Here is a 17517-nt window from a genome sequence, read left to right as displayed (position 1 = left end):
GAGGAAAACTGCACATTGGCATTTTCCTGTTTCTCCTTCCTTCAGCCTAACTGTGCCCCTAATCACAAATATAACAGAAATATGTTCTTCTTCCTAATTTCTTATTTGCTTTATTCACTGGTTTACTGAAACAGCTTCAGATGAGTTTTGAGAGACAGACAGGGAACTTTTTCCAAGCTTCAAAGCTGTACAGCTCAGCAGCACAGTGTCAGAATTGATGTGTGTTGAAAAAATATTTTCATTTAGAGCAGCAATACAATTATTGTCTTTTGTTACTTATAACAGATGATAATGTACCTTAAAATTCACCTACCTTAATAAGCTTTCTGTAATTCTTATTTTTCCTTACTCAAAAATGCAAGAATATGCACTACAGTATCCTGGAGTTGGCCTCTATGATCCTTATGGGCCCCTTCCAGTTCAAGATATTCTATGACCTCAATCCACTAAATTCACTAAAAAATTCTTTCCTTAAGTATGTTTTAGAATCAGAAATCTTGCCCGGAACATTCACAGCCAAATAAACCTTTCACATCAGGGCACATAATGAAGGTGTTGCACTGTTTTTCAAACTGCAAACAGGTAGAAAGAAAAGATCTGAAATTCTGTGTTATTTTCTACACCCAGGAATATACTGTGAAAAGGCCAGTTTGTACCTTGTACCATAATTGTGCAACTTCTTCCAATCTTCACCTCCCTCCTTTCAAAAGGAAGGGCACAAAAACCCAAACCAACCCCCTCACAGATCTGAAGACAGATATTGAGAGGCTGAGGAAGAATAAAATGTTTTATGAAATTAATCAAAGAAAAAATTAATCTTTGTTTGCTTATCCACACACAAATTGTCCTACCAACTTTGACAAAACCCAAAGGTTTTAAAACCAGCCTCTTTACACAGGACTGAAGTTGGATCAAGGGTTGGACTTGATGACCTTGGAGGTCTTTTCCAACCCAATTAATTCTATGATTCTGTGATTAAGAAATACAGAAAACTTAAACCCCTGTTTCCTGTAGTTTTACTGTTATGACTTCAAGCAATATTAATATGACTATTAATGATATTCATAGCAGGAAGAGGATTTTTCAGTCATTCCTTTTAGAGGTTCAGTATCTTTCACTGCTCTTCTCACTACTTCTGTTTCACTTTGTTCCCTTCTATGAGTGGTTTGCACCTCCACTGCCATTGCTCCTGAATCCTTGGACCAAACCCCACGAGAGAAAGCCCAGACCTCTCCTTCAGGGAGATGATGCTTCCACACTAATCCAGCTGCCCAGTTATACACTTTTCCCAGATTTTTTGCTCCCACTGTTCACCTGGAGCCATGGGAGTTGCACAAGGAGCAGAGCCAGCTCTCACCTCGGGGTCCCTGGGGTCCTGCTCCGCCAGCAGATCCAGCACCGGCTGCAGGTCACGCACCTCGTGGGGGAAGCGCGGCAGGAATCGCTTGTACCCCCTCACCTGGGACAGAAAGGGCCACAATCAGTGACCATCAGCACCACCACACACTGGGGGGAAGGACAGACCCCTGAGGACCTTCTTGATTAGGATCCTCATGTCATAGGGAGGGTAAGGACACTAATTAAGGCCTTGAATGCCTTGAGATGTTCGTGTGTTTACAAACAGTAAGAATTCATGAAATGATAATTCTTTCACTTTAAACCTCAGGAGATTGTCTAGTCCAGCCCTCCTAAAGCAGGGTCACCCTTGGCAGAGTGCCCAGGACCAAGTCCTTGGGGTGTCCAATACTCAGGGATGGAGATCCCACCACCTCTGAGCCACCTATTCCAGTGCTCAGCCCTCACAGCCCAAAAACATTTCCTTGTGCACGGATGAAAATTCCTCAATCCATCTAATTCTTTGTCATACTTTACTCTTCAACATTATGACTCTTGTTTTATCACTCAATCTCTCAATATCTGCAATATATTTTGCATTCTTACCTTGATGTTTACAACTCTGGGTCATTAAATAAGAAAAGCCATCATAAAAATGAGAAAAAAGAGAGCTAAGGTTTCACAGTACAGTTTAAAATATTTCACTGCATTACTCAGATATTTATTTACTTTAATATTTTTGAAAATAACAAAGAAAATACTGGTAACTTACACACCTCAGTTACAGGATATTGAATTTGATGGGTTTTACCTTTGTAATGATGTAAAGGAATTTAAAGGCCAGGTGAACAAGAGGGGGAGGAGATCCTTTGTCCCGTACTATATCCAACAGGAAATTCATCATCCCCTCTAGGGAAAGGAGAGGAAAAACAGTGACATTACAAGCAGTTCACTTACAGTTTCTCATCCTTCTAACAGTAAAGGAGACGGTAAATATATAAAGTAAGTAATATCAGACACAGCAACCTCATAATGCAAATATGGATCTTTGAGTTTAACTGATTTTCAAGCACAAATATTATTTAAGGATGACATTCCTACCTAAGTGGTGGTCCAAAAGGTGAGGCTGCTCCTGGTACTTGTCCATTATACCTGCAAATGGAAAAGGTATCTGTGATAAACTACTCTCATAAAAGGTTCTTACAGGCCTTAACTGTGAGACACCCCTGACTCTGGACAGCTTTAGCTTAAGATTCCTGTATCCTTGGGCTGCCACCACCTGGAAGAGAGGTGGAAAAGTTAGGGAAATATAGTCAGAAAACACTGCTCCCTGGACACATGGGACTGTCACCCCCAGCTGTCATTCCCAACGCTGCAGTTCCACCCCAGAGGATCTGCACTCACACAGGGTACAGGCACAGCAGAATTCTCCCCTCTTCCTTGTGAGCCACCTGACTGGAGCAAACACCCCACACAGCACCACGTTGCAGCTGAGGGTGCTCCTCACAACCCTCAGAGCTACATTTTTATTTTGAAATGCAATACAGGGAATTACTCAGCAAAGAACAAAGAATCCTTGACAAAGTTTAACCTGGACAAACACAAACTGCAGCTATTACCATCTGTGCTCCTCAAAACTGTTCACAGTCACTCTATTTTTCTGCCATTAATATTGTCTCTTCTTTTCAGGTACTGACTCAAGGAAGGAGAAATTGAAATTGAATATTGAAAAAAACTAAGAACAACTTGCCAGGGTTTTTAGACATAAAAGCTTTTCAATTTAAACCCAAAATCAACAAAAATCAGCCAGAAATGAAAACTGGATTCCCAAAGAGCTCATCAAGTGATACAGGGCTGCACTAGAGATGGGCTGGGACACTGTAGCTATTTGGTCACAAAACAGCTTTTTAAATAGAAAACTAAAACCTACTTAACCTCTCCTTTCCCTGCATTTGTTTCTCCCTCAAACAACTCTGCTCTCTGGCCTTTCCTCTGCTTGCCACACCAACACTTACACTGAAGGTGTGACCCAACTCGACCAGTGGATGACACTGCACAACCACTGTCAGGACACCAACCTGTCCAACACTGTCCTCGTGCAATTCCATGGGATGCCACAATGCCAGCCAAAGGGAAACCTGAGCTCCTAATCATCACTAACTTCCCAGTGTAATTAACTCAAATAACGCCTTAAGCTGCATGCAAACAGCAGAATTAGTGAACACAAACTCCACCAACACGTGGTTCAATACTGGGTTAGAATATTTAGTGCCCTCAGGTGTCATTTGATCCTTTTTGGGGAAAATGTCCCAAATCTGGTGAGAGGCTCAATGTGTGAGCTGGAATGCTGAAACTTGGGGAATACCTTTAATCTGCATGCAGAGAACACAGGGATGACCCATTCCAGAGGGAACTGCAGCAGAAGCAGAATTTAACAGCAAATTCTTTCCCCAGATCCCAGCCTGGCCATGTAACAGAAACCCATAAATATAAAAGCTGAAGAGAATGAACCTAAAACAGAAATAAGACTATTCTTTCAAAACAATCCTCCCTCATTTTCTTACAAAATTGTAGCTGCAGATTAAACTGTTTCCCAAACTTCTGTATCTAATTGTTCACCAAAACATGAGCACCACATGTTTTTGTGAACCCTTTGGAATCCCCCATTAAAACCTCTGGAATGGGTGATCCCTGTATTCTCTGCATGCAGATTAAAGGTATTCCCCAAGTTTCAGCATTCCAGCCCACACATTGAGCCTCTCACCAGATTTGGGACATTTTGCTCAAGAAGGATCAAATGACAGCTGAGAGCACTAAATATTCTAACCCAATACTGAGCTACCTGTACAGCACCTGTCAATTTTCAGTACACTGAGCCTGTGACATGCAGGCAGAAAGCTCATAAAGGCAATTTAAACACCCAGAGACAGCACACATGATGTGACAGAGAGAGGCACAGCAGCCTCATCTGCTGGGGTGGATGATGCCTCTCAGACATCAAGATCCCTCCAGCAATGGCTTTTCCCATCCCACTGGAATCCGAGATTTCACCAGTGACACTGAAGGGTCACACCAGTGAGGGTGTTCTGGGGACTTCTGTCATCACGGGGCTCCTCAAGTGAGCAGCCAGTTCACTCACCAGAATAATCCTACTGAGGAACTTCTGCAGGGTCAGATCTCCAGATCTGGGGGTTCTGCCCCATTGTTTGCCTACCTGGGGGGTCTTTCTGCCACAAATGCTGCTGCTGGTCAATATTTTGCCTGGAAGTTTTGGCAATTTCACCACTCTGCAAAAGCAGCTGCAAAAAGCCACTCTGCTAAATTCAGTTTGTGAATTCATTAAGTGCTCAATTAACTGTTGGCAATCACCTGGTCATTGATCCAACACAGCTGTGCCTTGGAACAGGCTGATTACCCAGGACACCCCTACAGGCACCTCATTACAGCCCTTCCAGGGGCACAACAGGTTCCATCAGGTGGCACAAAACTCAGATCCAAGTTGTATCTCCACTCACAAACAAACACATGATCTGTATGGACTCAGCTCCCCTTCACACTTCTAGGAAATGGAAGAGTGAAAATATGAAATTGCCACTTTAAAATGCAAAATGTGTGCGTTTTAACCAGTAGTTAGGTACAAAAATTACTTTATTTGATAGATATATAAAGTTTACCTGAATTACAGCTTGCATTTGAATAGGAAACTGGAGGCTGAACATGGGTCAGAATTCTGATTTCTGAGATCTAAGACCAGGATTTTTATTTACAATCATTAAGTACCAGGTAATAAAGGATGGGGGGAGAAAACAAGCAAAAAACCAAATCTCTTGCTGAATGCAGTCCCAGCATTACCACTGACCCAAAACAAACCAGGTTAGCCCCTTTTTGGCAACAATAAGGTGAATGATACATAAGAGTGCTCAGGCATTGGAATGGGCTGCCCAGAGAGGGGGTGGATTCCCCATCCCTGGAGGTTTTTAAACTGAGATTGGCCGTGGCACTGAGTGCCATGATCTGGTAAAGGGACTGGAGTTGGACCAAGGGTTGGACTTGATGATCTCGGAAGTCTTTTTCAACCCAATCCATTCTAGGATTCTGTGATTCTATGGATGTGGCACTGAGAATCCACCACGTCTTGATCCAACCCCACTGTGATCACCAGCCCAGGGCACGGAGTGCCCTGGGCTGGTGATCACAGTGGGGTTGGATCAAGGGTTGGACTTGATCATCTCGGAGGGCTTTTCCAACCCAATCCATTCTATGATTCTATTACAAAACCTTTCAGTGATATCAGTGGGTGCTGCACCCTGTCCCTGCTCACCCACGAAGCGCTCCAGGGCCATCTCACGGGTCACCAGCTCCCCGAAGGCTCCGCGCAGGCCGGCGATGAGCTCCGAGACCTCCCGGCTCTCCGAGAAGCTCTCCAGGACCCCGCGCTCCGTCCTGTGCTCCGTGCTCTGCTCCGTGTCCTCGGCGTCCTCCGCGCCCGCCATCGCCACGACAGGGACAGCGCTGCGACAGGGACAGGGCTGTGACACCGGGCTGGGACAGGGACAGGGCTGCGACAGGGACACGGTTGTGACACCGGGCTGGGACAGGGACAGGGCTGTGACACCGGGCTGGGACACGGGACAAGGACAGGGATGTGACACCGGGCTGGGACACGGGACAGGGCTGCGACACCGGGCTGGGACAGGGACAGGGGCTGTGACACCGGGCTGGGACACTGGGCTGGGACACCGGGCTGGGACAGGGACAGGGCTGTGACACTGGGCTGTGACACCAGGCTGGGACACGGGACAGGGCTGCGACAGGGACAGGCCTGTGACACCGGGCTGGGACACGGGACAGGGCTGCGACAGGGACAGGCCTGTGACACCGGGCTGGGACACGGGACAGGGCTGTGACAGGGACAGGCCTGTGACACCGGGCTGGGACACGGGACAGGGCTGCGACAGGGACAGGGCTGTGATACCAGGCTGGGACATGGGACAGGGACAGGGATGTGACACCAGGCTGGGACACGGGACAGGGCTGCGACAGGGACAGGCCTGTGACACCGGGCTGGGACACGGGACAGGGCTGCGACAGGGACAGGGCTGCGACAGGGACACGGTTGTGACACCGGGCTGTGACACGGGACAGGGCTGTGACACCGGGCTGGGACAGGGACAGGGGCTGTGACACTGGGCTGTGACACCAGGCTGGGACACGGGACAGGGCTGCGACAGGGACAGGGCTGTGACACCAGGCTGGGACATGGGACAGGGCTGGGACAGGGACAGGGCTGGGACACCGGGCTGGGACAGGCCTGTGACACTGGGCTGGGACAGGGACAGGGCTGGGACAGGGACAGGGGCTGTGACACAGGGCTGGGACACGGACAGGGCTGCAACAGGGACATGGCTGTGACACCGGGCTGTGACACGGGACAGGGCTGCGACAGGGACAGGGCTGTGACACCGGGCTGGGACAGGGACAGGGGCTGTGACACTGGGCTGTGACACCAGGCTGGGACACGGGACAGGGCTGTGACACCGGGCTGGGACAGGGACAGGGGCTGTGACACCGGGCTGGGACAGGGACAGGGGCTGTGACACCGGGCTGGGACACCGGGCTGGGACAGGGACAGGGCTGTGACACCAGGCTGGGACACGGGACAGGGCTGTGACAGGGACAGGGCTGTGACACCGGGCTGTGCCAGGGACAGGGCTGTGACAGGGACAGGGCTGTGACACCGGGCTGGGACAGGCCTGTGACACTGGGCTGGGACAGGGACAGGGCTGGGACAGGGCCAGGGGCTGTGACACAGGGCTGGGACACGGACAGGGCTGCAACAGGGACAGGGCTGTGACACCGGGCTGGGACAGGGACAGGAACGTGACACTGGGCTGGGACAGGGACAGGGCTGTGACACCGGGCTGTGCCAGGGACAGGGGCTGTGACAGGGACAGTGGTTGTGACACCGGGCAAGAGCTGTAACACAGGGCAGGGCTGCGACAGGGACAGGGACAGGGACACGGTGCCACACTGGGCAGGGGAGGGTCGGGCCACGCTGTGACACAAAGAAGGGTCCGTCCGAGGCTGTGACACCGGGCAGGGCCAGAGCTGTGACACGGGGGAGGGCAGGGCCGGTCCCTCACACCCCATCCCACCCCGGCCATGCGGCCGCCACGCCCCTCCCGCGGCCCCACCGGAGCTCCTTCCTCGCCGTCCCGCCCCGCGGGGCTCCGCACCCACCGCCGAGCGATGCCCGGGGCTCAGCACGATTAGTGACCGGGGCTCCGCACCCACCGCCCGGCGCTGCCCGGGGCTCCGGTACCCACCGCCCGCGGGTCCCGCACGATTAATGACCAGCGTTCCCGCACGATCAATGGCCGGCACACCCGCCCCGCGCGGCGGCCCCGCCCGCCTCCTACGGCAGCCGGGAGGGACAAGAAAGCGAGAGAGAGAGAGCGGGCACGGCCCCTCCGGGCGGGGAGCGGGGACACCCAGTCTGGGGTGGGGACACCCAGTCTGGGGTGGGGACACCCAGTCTGGGGTGGGGACGAAGCCAGTCTGGAGGGGACACCGCCTGCCTGGGATGGGGACACAGCCAGAATGGGGTGAGGACACCGCTACCTTAGAGAGGAACACACACCCTGGGGACACCCACCAGTGATGGGGACACCCAGCAGGGACACCCACCCGGGACACCCACCCTGGGGACATCCAGCAGGGATACCCACCCTGGGGATACCCAGCAAGGACAGGGACACCCAGCGATGGGGTCCCGGGGATAGAGGCAAGGAGGGGGACACGGGAATGGGCACCCAGGCAAGGGGGGCCTGGGTATGGGGGCACCCAGGCAAGGGGGGCCTGGGTATGGGAACACCCAGGGAAGGGCACCCGGGGGTGACGACAGGGACAGGGACCCGTGGGGAAGGGAACAGGGATAGAGATTCCTGGGGAAGGGAAGAGGGATAAGACCCCTGGGGAAGGGAACAGGGATAGGGACCCCTGGGGAAGGGAAGAGGGAAGGGGCCATGGGCCACAGGGATCTCCAGGGGCAGGGACTGGGATGGGGACATGGAGAGCCTCCCCAATGGGAGGCAGCTGGAGGATGCTGCTGTTTGTTATCCGTGACCTCCAGTCCTCAACTGATCCACACCAAACACTGGGTAACATCACAGCACATTATCTAAATCATCAGAGCATGCTGGAAACAACAGCTGAACCCTGAAAGCCACAGCTCCAGCTCCACTGACTGCCAGGCCATCCAGGGAGCCACTGCAGCCTGGCAGGTGTGGGACAGGGAGCTGCCCTGTCCTGGTACCCAACAGCTCCATCCACACCAAGCATCCCATCGTCAGGCTCAAAGGCATCAAAGCAAACCACAGGCACAAACCACAGGCACAAACCACAGGCACACCAGGCACCAGTTTCTGCAAGGTAAGTGTTTTATTGGAGAAGCAGTTAAAGTTCACATCCATACACACCAGTGCACATGCACTTTGCTCTTCCTCAAACCTGCATCTTCCAGCCACCACCCACTATTCCAGCTGTGTTCTCACTCTACTAATCCACTTTTCCACTGTTATAGTTCTGTTAAGATTTATAACCAACCCTGACAGATTCCCCCGATTCGAAGGAAATTAAAGTTTTTCACTATTTGTATCCTATTTACAGAGAACAAAGTGCTTTGTTTTAAACAGTACCAATTACAACATCAAACTTTATGAAATCTTTGCAGCACGGCCATTTAAAGTGGAAAAAAGTCTAAACACATTCAAGCATTTTTAATACAGTATTTTAGCATTAGTCATGACAAGAGTCTGAAGCCTGAATACTGAGATCATCCTTACCCAAATCTTCTAAATTCACTTCAGTATTTGTGGGACTGCACTTCCTTCTGTTTTCTTTACCACTTTCTTCAATAAAACCCCCATGGATTCACTAATGAACTTTAGCTTACATTGTAACCACTGTCTGCTGAACAGTTTTCTCCCCAAATTCCCACTGCCCATGTTTTCTGTAAAAATAAAGCAGTGAGGAACAATAAAACCCCTCACAAAGCCATCAGATCTGACAACAGACCAGCTGTGCCCACTGCACCTTCTAAACTCCAAAATACATCAAGCACTGACCAACCCAGCAGGTGCTCCTTGTCTCCAAAATATGGAGCCTCCCTCCCACATTTTACAAAGTTATTGAAATATGTTACTATTGTAGTGCAACACATTGAAATATCACACTAAAACTATGAAATATTATTAAACTTGGGTGGTAACAACCCACTTCTGATCATACATCAATCACCAAGGGACTAGACATCCCATTTCAGGAAATACCACTGGAATATGAGTTCTCACAGCAAGAGAAAAACAAAAGCCTGTGAGTAAATTACATGAAATTAAATAAATATTGGAAATATTATTAATTACATATGTTTGGAAGTGCAGCCAAAGGGTCTTGTCTACTCATTAAATCAAAGTGAGAATGTTTTCATTTTCAGATTCATAGAATCTGACTGGGAAAGGGAAAGGGAAAGGGAAAGGGAAAGGGAAAGGGAAAGGGGAAGGGGAAGGGAAAGGGAAAGGGAAAGGGAAAGGGAAAGGGAAAGGGAAAGGGAAAGGGAAAGGGAAAGGGAAAGGGAAAGGGAAAGGGAAAGGGAAAGGGAAAGGGAAAGGGAAAGGGAAAAGGAAAGGGAAAGGGAAAAGGAAAGGAAGGGGAAGAGAAAGGGAAAGGGAAGGGGAAGGGGAAGGGAAAGGGAAAGGGAAGGGAATACAGTAGAAATATTCATGGGAAAAGGCTTGGAAACAGAGACACAAAACTAAACAGAACAAACAAGGGGAGATGTAAGGAACTGGTTATTACTCCCAGCACCACCATCCCACACCTGCAGCTCTCCACAACAAACTGCTGATGGAGCAGCAGCACTGGGAAGATGCTGCTGTGGATCACTGGGAGATCAGCAGCTCCAAGGTGAGCCAGCAAGGTCAGGCTGACTGTCCTGCTGCTCTTCCAACCCAGGGGAGCCTTCACAAACCACACAGCCCTTTCCTTCAGCAGGGGAGGAATCTGTGCTGGAAACTAGTGCCCAAGTTAAAAATTACACAACTGCTCTTAATTAGTGAGGCTCAAAAGTGCACTAAGGCTTTTCCTGTTCAGGTGTTTCACCACCAATTCCGAGTTTGTGGTACTTTGGGTGAGCAGGGGCTGCTCATTCCTAAGGGACTGTGTGGGAATTTCTCAAGCCTACCTGGTTACTTTAGAAGTTTCCTCATGGTGTTTAGGGTAGACCCCCTGTACCCCGTCCCAAAATGGTTCCAGTGGTTTATGTAATTAAAGAGCTGATACAACTTGTTTCTCTTGTCAAATCCTGGAGCTTTGGGTATTTTGCTGTGATAGGCAGAGAAAAAAGAGCTGCTGAAGCCCCCAAACATCCCAGCAATGGCCAGTTCGAACTCAGAGTGGCCATAGAAGGAGGCAGGGTCGAAGATGATGGGCCCAGAGTCATCCTCAGCCACATTCCCTGCCCACAGGTCCCCGTGCAGGAGAGCAGGAACCACCTCCACGTCACAGAACATCTCGGGAATCTTCGGCTGCAAAAGGGGGAACAGGTAACAATTAAAGAGTTATGAGGAAAATACTAAATAAAATAAAGTGCTGTAGCATGTAAGAGCCTGATCTGGCCAAAGGCTGGCTGTGTTCAGGCCTCATGGAGTGCTTTGGAAGTTGATGGCTAAAAACACAAACCTGAACTCCAGTAAGAAGGATTCTGGATTGTTCCTGACAGAGCCTGACAAAGTATTAAATTCAGTCTGGCATCAACACCCAGTGCTAATTATTGTTTCTACATGTGGACAGTGTTGGCTGTCATGAGAAATATAAACTAAATTTCATTTAAATTTAAATGTTTCACTGGCAAAAAGGGCAGCAGTAAAACATCTGTACCACTGAAGGGGAACTAAAGAATAAATTTGCCATGTGCAGCTTGGAAAGGAGCAGATCCCTGGTGTTCCCTGAGTGCTGCATGGAGAGAATTAAAGAATAAATGTGCCATGTGGAGCTTGGAGAGGAACATACCCCTGGTGTTCCCCGAGTGCTGCACAGAGCATGGCCTGACCCAGCCTGGATGTGAGCCTGGACCAGGTAAAAAACATCTGTCCAGGCAGCAGAATCTCACCCACTTTGTAACACTGAGCTCTTAGATAGGATTTACCAGCTTATCATTATTAGCTGTTTGCTCAGAAATTAATGTCAGTGCTGAATTACAGGTTTATTTTCACTATACAAAATGAGAGAGCAGCAGGAATCCTGTCCAGCTGACAATGTTGTTGGACCCACCACGAAGCTTTTCCACTGACACTGTTCATCCTAAGCAAGGTACATCTCCCAACACACCTTCACAAACCCATTTCCTGACATCCTTAAAACCATGTTTAAGACAAGGTTCATACTTTGAGCTGTGACCAAAGCTCTCTGGCTTCTCTGTCTCCATAATCTCTCTCAATCAGGTCCAGCTGAGCCTGGAGCCGGTGCTGGATGAAGAAGGAGGGCCAGTCACTGTGCCACTCGTTCACCTGCAGAGCAGAGCACAGAGCTGGGTGACACACAGGAACACATGGCAGGGCTGAGAACAGGGACTCAGCTAAAATGTTTGGTGGACACAGTGGCCTGGACAGTGTCAGAGTGATCACAGTGTCAGCAGATGCTTTGTGGGTTGCTCTTCCACACTTAGCAGGGGCTCTCTTCAACATAAACTGAGATTCTGGCCATTTTCATTCATTCTCATTTTCTTAATGTATTTTAGTGAGGGAGTTTCTGGTGAGATCATGTCAGCTGTTCCATATCATGTTTCAAATCCTTCTGGAAATGCAGAAATACAGAATCATAGAATTGATTGGGTTGGAAAAGACCTCTGAGATCATCAAGTCCAACCCTTGGTCCAACTCCAGTCCATTCATTTTTTTACCTTTCTGATTTAGGGAAAATTTGTATTTAGCAGAGTTTGAGACATTGAAAGTTCCTTCAGTTAATTCACAGACTGAAATCCTGACATGTGCAGAGCCAGAAAATGGTGGAATTATCTCAGAGAGCCCTTTCCACTGTCTTATGTGACATGTTACATGATGAGACCCTCCCAAAGCAGAGGGGTTTGCCTTTTGAGATCCACATAGCAGGGGGTTATTAAAAACAAAACCAAGACATGGTATGTGAAGGGATACTGATTTTATTAATTACCACCAAGCTAAAAAACATCCCACCATTCCAAATTCTCCCTCAATGCACTGTGTGCTGTCACATGCTCTGTGTTGGACAGTCCTTGTGTTCCCTGTGCTGACAGGGAAGGCAAAGCTGTGCACAGAAAACTGAAGGCCACTGGAACAAGGAGTTTACAGACTATCCAAGTGCCTGGTGGCTCTCCCAGCCATGGGGTGTACCATACCTGTGCTATATAACCACAGCAAGTGGCTGTGTGGAATCCAAACTTATCCACATACTGCGACTCAGAGTGACTGGCTCCTTTTCCTACAAAACAAACTAAATGTCAGGGGCTTTGAAGTCCTTACGTGGTAAAGTTTGCAAATACACAACTGAATTTCAGAGAACAGGCAGACAAAGTAAGTTTAAGCAGTAAGTTATGCTTATTTCAGGGTCACAGCCCTCTCCAAATTTGAAAAGAACCCCCTTAAACTTGGAGATGCAGACTGGAAGTGGAGGCACAAGGAGCCACAGTCAGTGACTGCTGTGGATGAAGGAGTTGGACGTTCAGGAACAGCCTGGACACAGATCCACAACCTGCTGTTCTGACACCTGGACATGTTGCCATTAAATGTGGCTTGGGTTTGACTCACAGATGATTTGGGACCTGCCAGGAATTTGGCCTTCACTCAAAAATAATGGATTATGATTTGTCCACCACCAAGAGCCCACCCCAGGCCACCCCCGGAGGAAAGGGAAAGACACAGATACAGACTGTGCTTCAGAGTTTAATAGTAACAACTCAAAAAGAATATTTCTTTGTATAGCTGCCCTTTTTTATTCATTTATGCCTTAATCCACTTCCCAAAGAATGATGGAAGGTGTTTCACTGAAGTCAACAGAAACTGGGTCACCACCTTATGCTGCTGAATTACATTTGTCTTCAAGGAGCAGCAATTTTTGGGTGTTTTGCTACTTATTTGAGTTCAAAAATGTCATTCCCAACATCTTTAAAGGGGAACTTAATTATGCATTTACTAAGGGACAATATTCTGCAATCAGTTAATTGTCTAAACCAACAGCAAACAAAAAAGACAATCTCTGGAAGCTCAAGAGCATTTGAAGAGAGTGAGGGAACATGAGGCTGGAAGTTTCACTGACACTGAGAAAGTCCAAATTGTTAATTTGACTTATGAAGCATTGAAAGCTCTAACAATCAAATATCAGTGCTGTTTCCTACTAAATTTCAGAATCCACATAATTTTATACAACAAAGTATAGACAAAATAAAGAATTAAAATTAATTTGGTTTTGCCAAGGGTAAAAAAATTAAAATTATAATTCCAGCTGCTGTGTATATATTGAGGATTAGAAAAGTGTGGCAGAGGGACAGAAGGGACAGAGCTCATAAACCTGCTCCAGTACTGACTTTAATTATCATTGGAACTATAATGCAACACTGAACCACAGCCAAAGTGCTTCCTTTTGGGTCTAGGACATGACATCAATACTGTACCAATTGTGCTCCCCTCCTTCCTCAGCTTCTCTCCAAGTTTCTGGTTATAAAGGTGAAGCTCTGCTATCTGCTCTCCCAGCTTTGAGGAATATCTGTAGGATCAAAAAAAAAAACCCAGAATGAAGCTGGAGGAAGGCAAGTGAACAAATATTACAGGGGCAAAAATCCTCAGTTAAATATGACCAAGGCTATCTTTGGCAAACATGGAACTTTAATCAACTTCATAGCACATAACAGGCAAATTTCTTCACAGCAGCTCTGAAGGCACAGGCTGTAACAGGTAATAAATGGCCATAAGTCAACGTTCTTGCAAGAAAGGTAAAGAGAACACAAGGTGGTACAAGCAGGAGCAGAGAGGGCAGGAGAGTCAGGGGCTCTTCCTTATCAGCCCCACTATCAGCAGAGCACAGGACATGGTACCTGCTCTTTGCTTTATCCTTCCTGCTCAGCTGCACAGCAACAGGGATGGGAAGTCTGGAAAGGAGCTGTAGGAAGGGATTGAGTCAGCATTGCCTAATGCTGAAGAGACAACTAAAAACCAGTTAAATATTGCACAGGTCACTCCATAGGAGCTGCAGGGATGGAAACTAATTGCTTCTCCATGCCCAGAATGGGGAGAAAATAATGGGTTTAAAATTGCAACCAGGAGGATTGGGGTTAAGCATCAGAAAGTTGTTTCTAGGAACAGCAAGATGGATTGGAATTGATTGGAATGGATGGATTGGAATGGATTGGAATGGATGGATTGGAATGGATTGCTTGGGGAGGCTTTTGCTGTTGCAATTACAGTCCCAGTAAAAGCAGACAGGCTGGACAAAGAGCTGCCAGAAGAGCCATAGGTGTGACAGTGTTCCCAGAGAGGCCTGAAGGCAGCAGTGAGCTCCTGAAAGCCTCAGGAACACAATCCCTGAATTCCATGCCCAGGGTGGATGAGAGGCAGAATGGAACTTCATGTCATCTTAACTTCATCATGACTCAAATCATACTGGAAGGTTGGGAGGTTAAAGAAAACCTGATGGGCTGGGAAAAGAAACTGCATGAAAAGTGTGGTGAGAGATGGACCAAACTCATCTGGGAGCACATTCACTGCAGCAGCACCTCAGCACAATGGACACAAAGCTCTGGGCTACCAACAGCCACTTCCAGTGCAGGGAGAGGGTCAGGGAAGAGCAGATTATGAGACTGTGGACACACAGACACATTTTTAATATGTACACACAGACAAACACAGATCTTGGCAGAGAGAAGCTCCATCTCTGAGAGAACTCACCACTCTGCTCTTGAAATTTACTCAGGTATAAAAAAATACTCCCCAAAACACAGTAAAAAGAGAGGTAGGAACATACTTGTTGAGGTGTTTCATCTTCAGGTACTCCATGGCAAACATTGCTCCTCCTCCAGGCAGGTCCATGACTTTGATGGGCTGAGGCACCCTCACAATCCCAGTTTTCTGAATTGCTTCCAAACTTGCCATTTCCCCCTCAAACATTTTTCTAGCCTGTCAAGGAATAACAATATCCTTGGGCTAAACTATGGATGTCTGCAAGGAGCACTTTGGAATAAACAGCCTCTTTTATGGAGGGCCAAGGAGTTAATCCCTCTTGATAAAAGGACAGAGCTGCAGCAAGGCTTCAGTTTATCCAGGGAGAATTAAGTGCCTTAATCCTCACTTCTTTTTTTCCCTAAACTCATTCCAAGGTAGTAGGATATGTCACACTTCACACTGACTTCCAGCTCCTTGTGGAGACACCAAACTGCTTGGACAGGATCATGCCCAAGCCCTTCTCCTCCAAAAGCCCAGGTGGCCACTGCTAAATGAGGTAAAAGACTGAGCCCTTGAACGGGTCCTCCTTTCCCCAAGGTCAGTGGCCACTGATGGAGGTGACAGCACAAACACTCAGTCTGTGCTCTGTGCTTTTGAAGCACAGCTGCTCTTCTTCACAGCAGGTTAGGATGGGTTTGACACTGCAAATTACTGATGCACTGTGGTGTTAGGAAAAGCAGCTGAGTATTCACTTAGTAGTGGAAAAATTAAGAGTTTGGCCTGAAGAATTTTACTTCTAGAAATGCAAAAAGCAACGGGGACTTTGAAACCTCTGTAGCTTTAAGGATAATCCGTGAGTTTCAGCACTGGCCCCTGTTTGCTCCCTCCCACTATTGATTCCCCAACTGCAACATGGAAAGGAACTGGGTGAGTGCAAAGTCGGCTCTGGGCTTTTCCAAACTCCAAGCACCACAATGCCAGCTTTGTGCTTGGCCTCCCTTCCACAGGGATCCCGGGCTGATTCCTGCTGGAGGAGGGGATCACATCACATCACATCACCCTGCTCTGCATTTCACACCCCCACCCTGCAGCACCAGCACTGCGTGTAAAACAAACCTGCCCCAAGAACGCTGCAAACTGCAGTCATTAAACTCAGCCTGGAGCCGCAGAACTCTGAACTGTTACCCATGACAAGCTCCCCACACGCAATCCCAGGCACAGGCAAAGCTGTGCTGGCTCTGACCTGCGGTTTGTGGTTGATTTTGACAAACACCCTCCCGCTGTCGGTGTCGTAGGTTTGTCCCTGGCTGATGCATCCCCCGCCGGAGCTGCCCAGCGCCTTCAGCGCGGTGGTGCCCAGCTCTGCCCGCAGGATCCGCTCCACGCTCATCCCTGCCCGGGGATCGCGGGCACCGCCGCTGCGACACGGGGGCAAAGGTCCTGCAGGCACCGGCACTGTCACTGTCACCGCTGCTGCGACACGGGAGCAAAGGTCCTGCTGGCACTGGCACTGGCACTGGCACTGGCACTGTCACCGCTGCTGCGACACGGGGTTAAAGGTCCTGCTGGCACCGGCACTGGCACCGCTGCTGCGACACGGGATCAAAGATCCTGCTGTCACCGTCACCGTCACCGTCACTGTCACTGTCACCGCTGCTGCGACACGGGATCAAGGGTCCTGCTGCCACTGTCGCTGTCGCTGTCGCTGTCACTGTCACCGCAGGCCACCCACCGCGAAATGAAAGAAGCAGATCAAAAATGAGTGAATGCAAACACTGATTCCCAACGCCGTGTTTGCCGCGGGGTTTGGGCTGCCCAGGGGAGCAGAGACCGCTATGAGCGTTCGCAGAATGTTCTGCGGGAGGTTCGACCTGCGGGGGCGGGACCGGCGGCTCCCGGAGCGGCGGGAGATGCTGGAACTTGTAGTTTGGAGCAGATTCAAGGCTCGGGATGCGCCGTGCAAGGAGCGTGTCGGGGTGGTCCATGCGGGGAGGATGGAGGGAATCCCAGGAATGCGGGGAACTCGGGAATGGAGGGAACCCCGGGAATGCGGGGAACACTGGGATGCAGGGAACTCGGAAATGGAGGGAACCCCGGGAATGCGGGGAACACTGGGATGCAGGGAACTCGGGAATGGAGGGAGCCCCGGGAATGCGGGGAACATTGGGATGCAGGGAACTCGGGAATGGAGGGAGCCTCGGCATGGAGAGAACCC

The 17517-nt window shown here is 49.1% G+C and overlaps 2 protein-coding genes across 2 annotated transcripts in view; both read right to left on the bottom strand.

The window, feature by feature from the left end:
- TBCD (tubulin folding cofactor D) overlaps positions 1–7747 on the bottom strand; it is a 118300-nt gene extending 110553 nt beyond the window's left edge. The window contains exons 1-5 of the mRNA XM_071573866.1: positions 7662–7747; positions 5657–5847; positions 2437–2487; positions 2147–2244; positions 1358–1459 (exon numbers count right to left, since the gene is read on the bottom strand). Of these exons, the coding sequence (XP_071429967.1) occupies positions 1358–1459; positions 2147–2244; positions 2437–2487; positions 5657–5828 (423 nt within the window). The 5' untranslated portion in view covers positions 5829–5847; positions 7662–7747. The remainder of the gene's footprint in view (positions 1–1357; positions 1460–2146; positions 2245–2436; positions 2488–5656; positions 5848–7661) is intronic.
- Positions 7748–8752: 1005 nt separating this feature from the next.
- FN3K (fructosamine 3 kinase) lies at positions 8753–17170 on the bottom strand. Its single transcript, XM_071573826.1, has 6 exons — positions 16546–17170; positions 15385–15536; positions 14039–14130; positions 12767–12849; positions 11778–11900; positions 8753–10919 (listed from the first exon to the last, which is right to left on the bottom strand). The coding sequence occupies exons 1-6, from the start codon at positions 16690–16692 to the stop codon at positions 10581–10583; spliced, it is 936 nt and encodes a 311-aa protein (XP_071429927.1). The 5' UTR covers positions 16693–17170; the 3' UTR covers positions 8753–10580.
- Between the last annotated feature and the right edge of the window lie 347 nt (positions 17171–17517).

Source organism: Pithys albifrons, chromosome 19 (assembly GCF_047495875.1).
Source record: "Pithys albifrons albifrons isolate INPA30051 chromosome 19, PitAlb_v1, whole genome shotgun sequence".
Classification (NCBI taxonomy): domain Eukaryota; kingdom Metazoa; phylum Chordata; class Aves; order Passeriformes; family Thamnophilidae; genus Pithys; species Pithys albifrons.
This window is presented reverse-complemented; position numbering and strand designations above follow the sequence as displayed.

Bases quoted from the DNA above. Each gene is read 5' to 3' on its own strand.
- FN3K (XM_071573826.1), bottom strand. From the start codon at position 16,692: ATGAGCGTGGAGCGGATCCTGCGGGCAGAGCTGGGCACCACCGCGCTG. The intron at 12,850-14,038 runs GTACAGTATTGA...TTTGTTTTGTAG, and splicing joins GAAGGAGGGGAGCACAATTG to GAAAAGGAGCCAGTCACTCT. The intron at 11,901-12,766 runs GTATGGTACACC...TCTGCTCTGCAG, and splicing joins GCTGTGGTTATATAGCACAG to GTGAACGAGTGGCACAGTGA.